Consider the following 12,329-nt stretch of genomic DNA (forward strand, 5'->3'; position numbering starts at 1 on the left):
GATAAAAAAAACTGTGTCATAACTTAGCTCAGTCTAATTTACATACTTTAACCCGTCATTGATAAAGAAGGGGAAATATTTCTGTTGTCTATAATGAATTATCTACTAGTGATCTTATGGAAAAATCAAAATGTCAACGTTTCATATCCGTGTTAAATATCTCACACCGAATGTCCAGTATTGGCTCTCATTATTCTCGACGTTTTTTGAAAGGTCATCTTAATTTCTCAAACTGTTGCACTTTATGAACCTTTCATTGGTTAAACCAATTGTACTAGAACAAATATCCTTAATTTCGAGTTGATTTAGATGCCTCACATATACGTGTACCGGTGGGTTCGTTTTGCCCAACTTATCGCATTGTGCCCAAATGCACAAAAACGACTAAATGTTTGTTTCACATGAAACGAAACATTTTCATCTGTTGCACCACGTCGATTTTTCTTTTATTTATAATTTGGACCTGTTAGGAAAATCGTAACTTTAGTTTTATGGTAAAATCTGTACAAATAAAGTACAAGTACAAACGATCAGAACCGTAATACAAAATACATAAATCCATAAAACGAAACAAGAAAAAGTTCAATAAATAAAATTGGCCCACGTGCTAGAAAAAATGGCAATGGAAGAGTCTGGAAGTTGAAAATCTTCTGAATAGTAAATCAGAATTATCAAGCGAGGGGAAGTTTAAAATTCTCGTATTAGATGTGCCCTATAATTCGGTAGTGGCTCAACCCTCACTGGTTCCAGATAAGTCCCAGAATGTCCTGGGTAGAAGATGTGGTTGATTGGCTCCACACTACCGTCGGCAGTTGGGGACAAAAATCGACGAACCTGCGATTATTTAGAAAAATGACAATGCAGACAACGGGTGGATCCAAAGGAAAAAGCGGTGAGGGATATATTTTGAAAACTCAGTATTGTCATCATAATAGCGAATGTTAAGCCTCTGTAAAGAGACACAGTACGAAAGTCTTGAAACTTTTTCCTGGAAAACCGCCAAGTAAGTTCCTTTTACATGTCAGTGGTTGAGGTGGGCAAAAACCCGTTTTGTGACATCTGTCAGGACCGGTGCGAAGAGTATCTATACAATGCTCCACTAAATAAATAGCCGACAGCAACCTAAAAACAAATTCTCATAAGCCGGCAATGAAAATTTTTAGATTCCGCAATACTTATTTTTTATATGTTTTACGAGATAGGGTTCACGGTCTGGGTATTCATATATGGACCCATATTGCCCCTGGCCATACGTTCACATTAGGGCCCACATGCTTCAGATTTTCAATTGATCTGCCGACTGGATGCTTTCAGAGTAAATCATAAGTCCTAATGATGGAATGGAGGAACACGATATTGATGTGGCTATTGAATAAGTTTAACAGATTACAGTACAATTGATATAACAGAAAAATTTTTTATTTTGCAGTCGGCTTTATATAGTTTCATACGTATTATAATCCGACTATTCTGTACAAGATTTTGTAAAGATTGACCCCACATAACTCACACACATAATAAATTGATATGAGATCGAATAATGACAGTTAACTGTAATAGTATCTATCAATATGTCATAAGCAATGAAGCGTGAGATTTCTCTTTTATTAATCAAATCACAGGTCAAAACTTCCTATCATATTAATATTTTCTATTTCGTTTCAAGGATCAACCTGAACATTCTTGTTCTATGTAGCCTACTATGGTTAAGACACAGGAGTACATTCTCATCAATGGATATCCACATTTTAGGATTTTTAAAGTGACTGGAATATAAGTGCTAATTCTATAATCAATTAATATCAATGGATCGTGTAAAAGAAACGTCCACCAACATTTCAAAAATCCACGTTGTATTTTTCTTTTCATTCATTATTGTTTTAACTCCCGGTAAGTTTTGAGTCATATCATCTATGTGTGTATTGCAAATGTTTTGACTAAAGAAAATGCTTATAAGTAAATTACTGCTAGCTATATAGCTGAACACAATAATGTAGTATATTTATTTAGAAACTTAATCGGGCAAATCTCTAATGCCCCTGTGTCCCACAAGGTACCACAATACAGTCGAGGGGAATGCTTAACTTAAAAACGGAAAAGCCCACCCGCTGCTGTTTTGTGTAACACGGAAATTGTAGAATATCTAATAATGTTTTCATGAATTCATTTATGGTTAAGATTTATATAGATACAAAAAGTTGTCATAAGTGTAATTGTGAAAATACAAAAACAACCTATCTTAATTTGGATTGAAGCAATTCCAAAAAAATATTTCTGACACTAAACGTATCGATATCCGGTCCTTGTATCCCGTTCGTGGAACGATAATTGATCAACCCGCTAATATTGGGCGGAGGACACACTTCCAGATATAAGGTTCTTTAATACGTTTTTGTGGTTATTTCTTCAGCTTCATCACTCGACGGCCTAAAATGTAATTTAATGAATGGCAGTATTTTTACATTTAATTGTCCTGATGCAAGAATTTGGGTGAACTCGATGGATTACTATGCAGTTGAAAATGACATATGTTCCCGAAGACTTGGCTGTAATAAAACATTATCTGGTGAAGAAGATGGAGAAAATATACTATGTCATGGGCAGTATGGTAAATGTACACAACTCCTTGACAACACAATACTTTATGGCATTTGTCCCAATGTTACAGGACTAGCTGTAGAAATAAATTATGATTGTACACCAATTGATGCTGGTAAGGCTTTTAATCCTTTATATCATTGTGTAATTGTTTTTTTTTTATTTAAGTCTGACATAATTACTATATATCCAGTTATTTCATTAGAATTGAGAGATATTTCAAGCTCATTACAGCTTATTTGAGCTCAATTTCAGCTGTACTTTTTGAAATGAAAATCGGATTTTTAGGTCGGATTAGACATAGTTGTTAAGTTGCCAATATGGTAGCATTTGCCATTTGACGTAATGATATCTGTGTTATCTGCATGGGATAATGTTTTAATATGGCGATCTGACAATAATGAGATTGCCACTTCTGCTAATAATGTTTTTAAAAAGAGATCCAGATAACCTGATAAAGCAAATATTTAGACAGCTATATCCTTTTCAGAAGTAATTGTGTCTTATTTTGTAGATGTTCCCATGGAAAAGGTCGAATGCCCATTGTCAAACGATATATTGAGACCACATCTAGACTGTCCTGATAACTCTGTTATACATGTTCATTCTGTTGGCTATTGGAAAGTATCAGAGAATCGAACCTGTCTGGAATCTAAAGATCAATGTTATAAATGTAAGACTGGTGTTGAAGATTTATTGTATAAAAAATGTCGTGGAGAAAACGAGTGTATGCCAACTTTACCAGAGTCAATAAATGATGGTCTTGGATGCGATTATCAGATACCGAACATTGGTGCTGATATCAAATATTCCTGTTTAAATAGTAAGTCAAGATTGTAATTTAACATGAACATTTGTAGTTGTAATAGTTCAAAGTTATGTCGTTAATAGAAATTTTATTTTCAGATTTCATTAAAAAACCATAAAAAATATAATTAGGTCCCGACAAGGCGTGCTTGACCAAAACTTATGTAACACAACGTTGTACGCCTTTTTGTTTCAGATGAAAGCATGTATGACGTTTGTGATTCATTAGAATTAGAGGTACCCAATAATACATCAATGTATTTAATAAGTAGAGAATATATCAATAAACCTGGAGTATATGAGGAACAGTTTTGTAGATGTAAGGCAACAAGTAAAGGAATGGATGTGAAACTTTTATATTATGATATGCCACCAGATACAGTTGGCAAAAGAAGTCAGTTGATTCTCTCTGACACCGTCCAAAGACTGAATCTCAAATTGGCGGAAATAGTAGATGCCGAACCCTTCCTAGAACCAAAGACGAATCTGACGGTCGAATATATACATAAAAATATCAGCAACCTACTTTTCTTGATAGAATTTAAAGGTAACAATTTAGAAACGGTTTCATCGATCGACGGAAATGTTTAGTTTAATGCCATAGTTTATATATATTCTTGACGGTAGCTTAATTTTATATGATTTGCATATTTGTATCAAAGACGGATTTTAAGTTTTTTTTCACTCACTCACGACACCCAAGTTGGCTGATTTATATAAGTTTTATTACATTATGCAATATTGATAAATCTTTTTAGCTTATGAAAGTATCTTATTTTTAAGCTCTGAATGGAAATTTGATATTAAAATGTGGAAATCCATCACCTATCATTGTTCCTGATTCATCTACTGCTTCCTCAAATGGATTGGTTACTGGAACGCCCATTGTTGTTACAGGCAAGATCATTTTATTATCAATAATTGTCCACTTTCATAAATTTTTCAGGATAACCTATCGATATGATACGACTCGTCAGAACAAAACCACACAACGCTACGAACCTTTAAAACCTTTTGTTATTCTGGTAGCTTTCCCAGAAGATTTTATGGATGACGACTTGTATTTAAAAATATGGTATTGTTTAATATTAAGCGAATATTATATCTTCTTACACATTTCATCAAGTTTCACAAACCTTTTCATTTGACTTTTTCAGTGAGTGCCTCAACAGACAACTCAAATGAGGGCGGGTTAGTTCAGGACACTGGTACCAGTCAACTGAGAGGTTAGTGACCCTTTTTTTGTTGGTTTTATCTGTATCAATTGCTCCTTAAACGTTAATTAAAGCTATAGCAGTCTACTTTATCAGTTTATAGATCTCAATTTCATAAGTTCAGACCATTGTCACTTCATGGGTCATTAGAAGATCCATTTAGAGAATATAATTTTGACGACTAGGTCACATAATGTTTGTTGCTCAAAAGAGACTTTCTTCAGTTTGAAAAAAAATACTATATTTGGTATTTTAGGTACTATTATTTTTATTCCAGATGAAGATATATTAATCATTGGTATTGTACTTGGTCTATTAGTTTTAATAGCCTTCATCATTCTGGTTATAGCACTCATTATTAGGTAAATAATAGCTTTTTTTTTCATTTGAGAACATATGAATAGAATTCAGAATCAATGATGAACCAGGTACCTAAATTAAAGGGATTGTAAGGAGGTTTTCTAAAAATCTGTAGTGTATTGGGCACACTGATAGCATCAAGTTGCACCATTCCAATTTTTTGTCAGAAGTCTGTGGTTCCTGCAATTCCACTAAAACTGACGCCACTTTCGCAAAGAGCCTTATATGATACATGCATAAACAAATTGTACGATAGTGGCGTCATTTAACTTTCAGTTTTGATAGAATTGCAGGAACAACAGACGTCTGAATCGTGTTCTAGAAACGAATGCTGCTAATGTAAGACAATGGAATTTTTTCTTGTTCATTTATTGACCCAATGATGTTATAATTGTTTACAGGAGACGAAGACAGTATAAAACAGACGAAGAAGAATCTGTATATTCAGGATTAGATAATCCAGCATTTCTACACCAAACCTACACCATACTGGAAGGTGATACAAAGAGTGAATCATCAGATTTTATATCTGATCCTCAGAACCAAACATCAATTCCTATACATCATGATGGGCAAGAACGTTTGGGTGATATAAGGGAAATAGTTCAATCCGAACATATTGAAAATAATGGTCTCAATCGCATCGGTCCCAATGATATGGGTAGCATTCCTGAAAGTATTCCCGAGGTTAATGAACCATTAGACAATTACGATCCAAATTATATGCAAATAGATAACTTCCGGGAATCTGAACCATCTACTTCTGCATCATATTTGTTAGTAGCGCCACCTGTAGAGAATGTTGAATATGCAAAAGTGAACAAGATTAAGAAAGAGAAAGTACAAAATGGGAGTTTATTTGACAATTCATTTAGTAACATTAATCCACCACAAATACCTGACAAAACCTATACAGAGGAGGAAATTTCTAACTATCGTCAAGAAAAGTTAAAACCATACATAAACATTAGTAATACTCCAAAAATAGAGGATCAGAAAGCTGACCAACACAACACCAATTACGAAGGCGAGGATGAATTTCCGTCAATTCCAGTAAACTCGGATGTGGTTATTTTGCAGTCCATCAGTGATAGTCCAAAACACGACGATGACGAGTCTGTTTTGTCTGGTAATGATCTATCAACTGTTCCAGAAGAAGACGAAAATTTAGATATGACTTCTTCATTTCCTGATGTTTCTAGTGCTATTGAATCTCCACCACGACAATTTCCTCGACAGTCATCTTATACAGCAGTGCCATTTTTATATTAAAGCTCAATTTAATCGGTCAAAAGTAATTTAATCTGTTGACAATTGTTGTAAAATCCTAAGGCGCGTTGAAGGTCAAAACAGTGTTTTGGTTTTTAATCATTTGTCTTCGCTTTTTCTAAATCATTTTTATGAAAACATATTCGTCTTTGTATTATGAAATTTCATTGTTATATTTCAAGTATGAATAAAGGTCAATAATAAGAACGCGGCCTGCGTTGTCTTATTAGTCTTTTATCATATTTATAGTAAAGAATTTTATCGACTGGTCTTTAAATGGTACAAAATCGTATTGAGTAGTTAATCATTCTGCACAAAGTACTTTAACTACATCATATCATGATTCTATGGTGTTTTTTTTTTCTACACAATGGTCTCTATGTATTTTTTCTCTGTATACGTGAAATATTGTGGAAAAAGGTTTCATAAACCACAATAAGACTTTATAAGGAACATGAATGTTATGAAAATTTGATAGGTATATGTGAAGTCAGGTGGTGTATATAGAAAACAGGCTTTAATAAACAATATCTAGAGATTAGTAATAATAAGATTATTATCGCTTGTATTGTTTAACTAATCAAGTTTATAGTGGGTTATTACATGACTTTTGTTTACAAGGGATTTGTGTTTCAATCCACGGTATCGATGGAGAATTCAAACATTGTGTCAAGAAATCGCCATGTTCGTTTAACACTAATCATTTTCTAAAGAATGAACAGTACGAATTAACAACACCTCTCGGTTCTGTATTTTAAGGATAACATTCACATTAAAATTTAGACTATGGATTATTTAGACTAGTGATTACAAATTTTCAAGTGGGAGTTCTAATCAAAAGCCACATTAGTTCCTTTGTAATACGGGAATTACTGTTTAGACCAAACAAAGTGTCATAATTGATAGTGCTAGATAAAACAATGACAATGTTTCAAAGACGAATACGTCTAGATGATGCGTTAACATTACCACCGTTTAAAAATAGTAAAAGTTTACGAGAAATACACTTATTACAGAACACAATATATTGCCGTGATGGTAAACAGCGACTACCAACACCGGACAAGCTGGCTATCATGGAGTTATCAACCAGTTTTCAAAAAAGAAGGTTGGGAAAACAACAACGTATTCTTACTGATATAACTAAACGATGTCGAGAACAAGATATATCAGACCTATCTGATGCTTTGTCGACCAAATGTAAGTTAAAAGCAGATAGAGAGAAGAAACACATCATCACAAAGAGACCATTGTCTGATCCTTCTCCCAACAGTCGCACAGAAACAGCTTATAAATCCTTCCCAGTACGAAGAATATTCAAAAAAACACGCTATGATTTGAATCAAAGACAATTACATCATAAACAACCTCGTAACTTAAATAGTGGATTCCACACCGTCAGATCATCTAGAACTTGTGTTGATGGTTCCCAGGGTTCTCCAACAAAGACAGGCGACCTTTGGGCAGAACCGACATTTTGTTCTAAACCTCTTGAAGCGGAGAGAAAGACCCGAAATAAAACAGACCCCTGTATAACACTAAAATCCACAAATGGTACTACCCGAGAAAACACAACAACTGACATTTATAGTGATACCAGACAACATTGATGGTAGTGACAATATTTGTAACCATACAATGACAGTGTTGGTGAGATCTGACTCTAATAATGTTGGTATAGCATAAATGTTGACCCAAATATAACACTGACCATAATAGTAATGTTATCCCATGACATTAATGTATGTTTATATTCACAATGCATCAGCAGAGCCAGTGATATCTTCCAGTTTGAGTGGTAGTAGAACTTCAATAATGTAGTGAAGAACAGTTCCAGTAAAATCTGACTAATAAAGTAGAATTATGTACAGATGAACTTGATACATTTTGAAATTGTTATACTCTGGTGAAATGAAGTTCATACTCGATTTTTTGAGTGCTTTTAATGTTAGTATGCATTTTACATCTATAAGTGATAGTCCCAATATACCAGATGATATGCAGCATTGTTAGCATGGCATAGATATGGACAATGTTTAATGCTGATGTCAGCATAACATTGAAAACAGATTTTGTTTCAGAGAGAACTCTAATTAGTAAATATGTAAATATGAACCTGATCAGGTCTGAGATCGAAAAGTTATTGATTACTAACAGACTTTTACTTTATTTAAATTGATTCAGTTAATATTGAAATTAAATCTTATATCAAGTGGCATTTCTTTATTTTGAAAAGCATTGTGTTATGGTCTGTATTGTGCATTTTTTTCCCAATAAACCCAGATTTTGCAATTGAGGATTCTTTGCCTCAGCACAGTCCAATGGAATGACCTTCAACATTCTTTCATATTTTCACAATTTCAACCATCAAGTACTTGACCAAATTTAAATACAAAAATTCAGAAACAGGATTTAGTTGATATCAATTGAGCACCATCAAGTAACTATAATCCATGTAGGTCCAGCTGGTTAGTCCCTATGTATCCAGGCTTATCATGTCATCTTCACAATGTCAAAATATTATAAACCTCATTTTATACCTTGACTGTAATAGCCACCTTTCTTGTATTGTGAAGTTTTACATTGCATGTCTGAAATTTTTTAATTGTAACTGATTTTCCTTAAAGGCCTATTCCCACATTGATTTTCAAATGCCATTTTATTCATCTTAGCTTATCAATTGATATTTATAAACATTAACTAGTTTGTGTAAAATCTTAATTCTCTATGACAAAGCACAAACAAAAAAACAACTGAAAATATACATTTACTAACACTAAATAACAGAACACAATTTTATGGTACACTACTCCTAGTATGCCATAAAATTGTGTTTCATTGTCAAATGTGTCAGAAATGGAAGCAAGAAAAGACATCTCTCTGCACATATATCTGATCATATATGAAATCAAACACTAAAGTCATCTCCCTTTTATTAACAATAAATTATATACAAGTTATTAAAGCTGTGCAGCTTTCCCTATTCATCAGTTGTCATATCTTCTTTTACTCCCTGTGTTTTCACTTCAAGAGGTTTTGGAGCAATATATGATCCCATGCCTCCTGCTCTGTCAGCTTCTTCTTGTGTATATGGTTCAATGGATAAGTCCTTCAACCTATAAAAGTAAAATTTAACATGAACTAAACTGATAAATATATAAGGGTTGGCAAGTGGAACCCTGAGTGAGGTCTGATTCTAAACATAAACATGCAGAGTCCTATTTATTTTCAGGTAGATCAAACAGTCATAGAAACTGTATGCTAGTGTTGAGGTGAAATGAGAATTCACCTGATTGTCTTAATTATGGAATAGTAAGCTTATATGATATATGGTACCATACTCAATTAACAAAAGCATTTAACAGTATGTATTTCGCAATGCCTAAGTTTACAAAAGACTCAACTACAAATAAATTACCTTCTTTTGTGGGGTTTACTTCTAAAATGTTTATTCAATGTTGAATTACTGATGAAATATCTTCTACAATGATAAAAAAGTATTTCTTTGTTAAACCATATGGCCTGGATGAAAATGTGTGACTTTTACCTTGATAAATATCATATTCAAACCCTCCTTCTCCAACTGAGGGTCTGAACAACCTTATTTTCAGAGAAAAGGCCAATATGAAGCAGTATATCATATAGCCATATCACTCTAATGCAATTTTAACTCCTGACTGGACTGGAGTGAGTAGGTCACAGTCTATGACTGTCACTATGCATCAACTTAACTTGGCTATACATAGTCCGATATACTACCTTTATTCCAGCCTCTGATGGGAGTCAGAAGAAAAAGACTCTGTTAAATGGGATTTCTACACCTCCACATAATATTGAATAATTTTAAGATGATTGTAAATTAGTGTTGGGCATCACCATATATTTCCTTTTGTTAGTAACATGTGACTCTGTGACCTTTGAACTTTTGGCTGCGCACGCAGTTTTAAATGCTAGGCCCAGATCACTTTACCAAAATAAACTTTGATGGAACCGGAAACATGATATAAATGGTGTAGGGAGAAAATGATGGTTTGTCTGAACTACAAAAATATTTATCTTTCCAAACATAACTGGGTTTTGCAGAACCGAGGTATCTAAAAATGTTTAAAAGCCCTGCACCTGCGCAGATGTGGAATGTCCTCATTTAACAGGGCTTATTATTTCTGTCTCTACACCAGCTGACCAAATAGCTATCAGAGGTTGGAATAGAGACAGATGTTTCCGTCTAGGCTATACATTGAAGTTTAATCTTGCAAAGTTACAGTGTTGTATAATAAAACAACTATTTACTACTTACGAACAATGTAAACAGTAATGTTGAGCAGCACCAGGTACTTCATAATCAACATCTTGCTTCAACATTTTATCAGCTTTTTCTGGCTTCATATCATCGTGTATCTGATCCAAATCTTTTATACGACGTTTCGTTTTGCCCTTTTTAGCCCAGGGATGATTACCTTTATGATTCCGCTTTCTACCCACACATCCCATTTTGAAATAAAATGGTCACAATATTTCTAGTTAGGTTATTATTATAAGCGTTCTGGTAAGATTATTCTGATTTGTTTACAAAATTTGTACACATGGCCGGAAGTCACGTGTTATATAGAAAATATACATTCGAATCACTTCCCTTTCTTGTATTTACGAAAAAATATAAGCTGCTTACAATATAAACGTCCATAAAAAAAACTTTGAAGAAGCTTCTCTCTGATCTGAAGTCGAAAGTATCCTTGTTGTTCCCAATGAGTCGCCATTTTCGGTGGGTGATTTGACTCTAATTTAAATAGTTTTCAGAAGTGGCCTCTGCTACTAGAAATATACGAAAATTGCATAAAGAAAGCCGTTAAAAACACAATAAATGTAACTTAAATCATCCATTTTATGCAATTTGAATTTCACCTTTTGTTTTTTCTTAAAAACTTAAATTTTTAACTTAGGTTATGTGATAATTCATGCAATTTTTAATTTAACCTAAGTGATAATTTGGTGATAATTCCTGTAATTTTTATTTAAAAAACTTTAATTATCAACTATAAGACTTTTTAAAATTTGAAGTTAATATGTTAATATTTTGCCTGTTTCTTCAATACTTTTTTTTCATTTCAACCCCGCCACTGACCAGGTGTGCCTTATTGACTGCCAAATATTAGTGTGCCCCAAAGAGTGTGCCTACATAACTTTGTGCCTATATATGACCTGTGCCTAAATTAACTTAAAAACAAAATGTACCTTAAGTATCGTGTCTAACTGTCTTGTGCTTAAATGACGCCTTAACCTTTGGATTGGCTTAAATTTTAAACCCTGTTTGAAACAGGCCCACAGCTAGAGGGGGGTCAGGGAAGACCCCCTAAGAAAATGGAATGTAGGTAATTAGGTCACAGGTAAATCGGTCACCGGAAATTTGGTCACAGTAAAACGGTCACACGGTAATTTGGTCACAGTAATAAGGTCACACGGTAATAAGGTCACAGTAAAAAGGTCACACGGTAATTTGGTCACAGTAAAAAAGTCACATGGTAATTTGGTCACAGTAATAAGGTCACACGGTAATTCGGTCACAGTAAAAGGGTCACACGGTAATTTGGTCACAGTAAAAAGGTCACATGGTATTTTGGTCACAGTAAAAAGGTCACATGGTAATTTGGTCACAGTAAAAAAGTCACACGGTAATTTGGTCACAGTAATACTATCACATAGTAATTTGGTCACAGTAAAATTACCCATTTTCAGTGGTGTTGGTCATCTTATTCACATCAACCGCTTGTAGTTGATAACTAGATTCAATAAATGGTGGAGGACGGGCAATGTCACAACCTAAGTAGGTTCGTGACTTTGAACTTGACCTCCAATGACCTTAAAAGTCATTGTGTTTGTCTCTTCGTCCCATGGGGGTTCTTTGGACTAATTGCTCTGTCCAAATGCGGTGTCATGAATCCTCCAACACTCCGACACAGTCCGACAAGACATTTGAGACTTGATATTCGCAAATTGAAAAGCACGTTTTCATCACACTGGCTGCAATCTTGACTACGTTTTCGAATTTACCATTGAATGTGGAATTCATATTTCCGCAGAATT

At 34.0% G+C, this 12,329-nt stretch overlaps 3 protein-coding genes across 3 annotated transcripts; 2 read left to right on the forward strand and 1 right to left on the reverse strand.

Moving 5' to 3' along the window:
• Positions 1–1,805: 1,805 nt before the first annotated feature.
• On the forward strand, positions 1,806–6,251 carry LOTGIDRAFT_161776 (hypothetical protein; the record flags this gene model as incomplete). Its single annotated transcript, XM_009057680.1, has 7 exons — positions 1,806–1,890; positions 2,411–2,713; positions 3,113–3,421; positions 3,602–3,952; positions 4,563–4,631; positions 4,876–4,981; positions 5,381–6,251. The coding sequence occupies 7 exons, from the start codon at positions 1,806–1,808 to the stop codon at positions 6,249–6,251; spliced, it is 2,094 nt and encodes a 697-aa protein (XP_009055928.1).
• Positions 6,252–6,810: 559 nt separating this feature from the next.
• On the forward strand, positions 6,811–8,465 carry LOTGIDRAFT_232678 (hypothetical protein). Its single transcript, XM_009057681.1, has one exon. The coding sequence runs from the start codon at positions 7,169–7,171 to the stop codon at positions 7,856–7,858; it is 690 nt and encodes a 229-aa protein (XP_009055929.1). The 5' UTR covers positions 6,811–7,168; the 3' UTR covers positions 7,859–8,465.
• Positions 8,466–9,164: 699 nt separating this feature from the next.
• LOTGIDRAFT_203978 (hypothetical protein) lies at positions 9,165–10,824 on the reverse strand. The gene is made up of 3 exons (XM_009057682.1): positions 10,546–10,824; positions 9,667–9,729; positions 9,165–9,364 (listed from the first exon to the last, which is right to left on the reverse strand). The coding sequence occupies exons 1-3, from the start codon at positions 10,737–10,739 to the stop codon at positions 9,229–9,231; spliced, it is 393 nt and encodes a 130-aa protein (XP_009055930.1). The 5' UTR covers positions 10,740–10,824; the 3' UTR covers positions 9,165–9,228.
• Between the last annotated feature and the right edge of the window lie 1,505 nt (positions 10,825–12,329).

The sequence above is a fragment of the Lottia gigantea genome, assembly GCF_000327385.1.
Source record: "Lottia gigantea unplaced genomic scaffold LOTGIsca_31, whole genome shotgun sequence".
Taxonomy (NCBI): domain Eukaryota; kingdom Metazoa; phylum Mollusca; class Gastropoda; family Lottiidae; genus Lottia; species Lottia gigantea.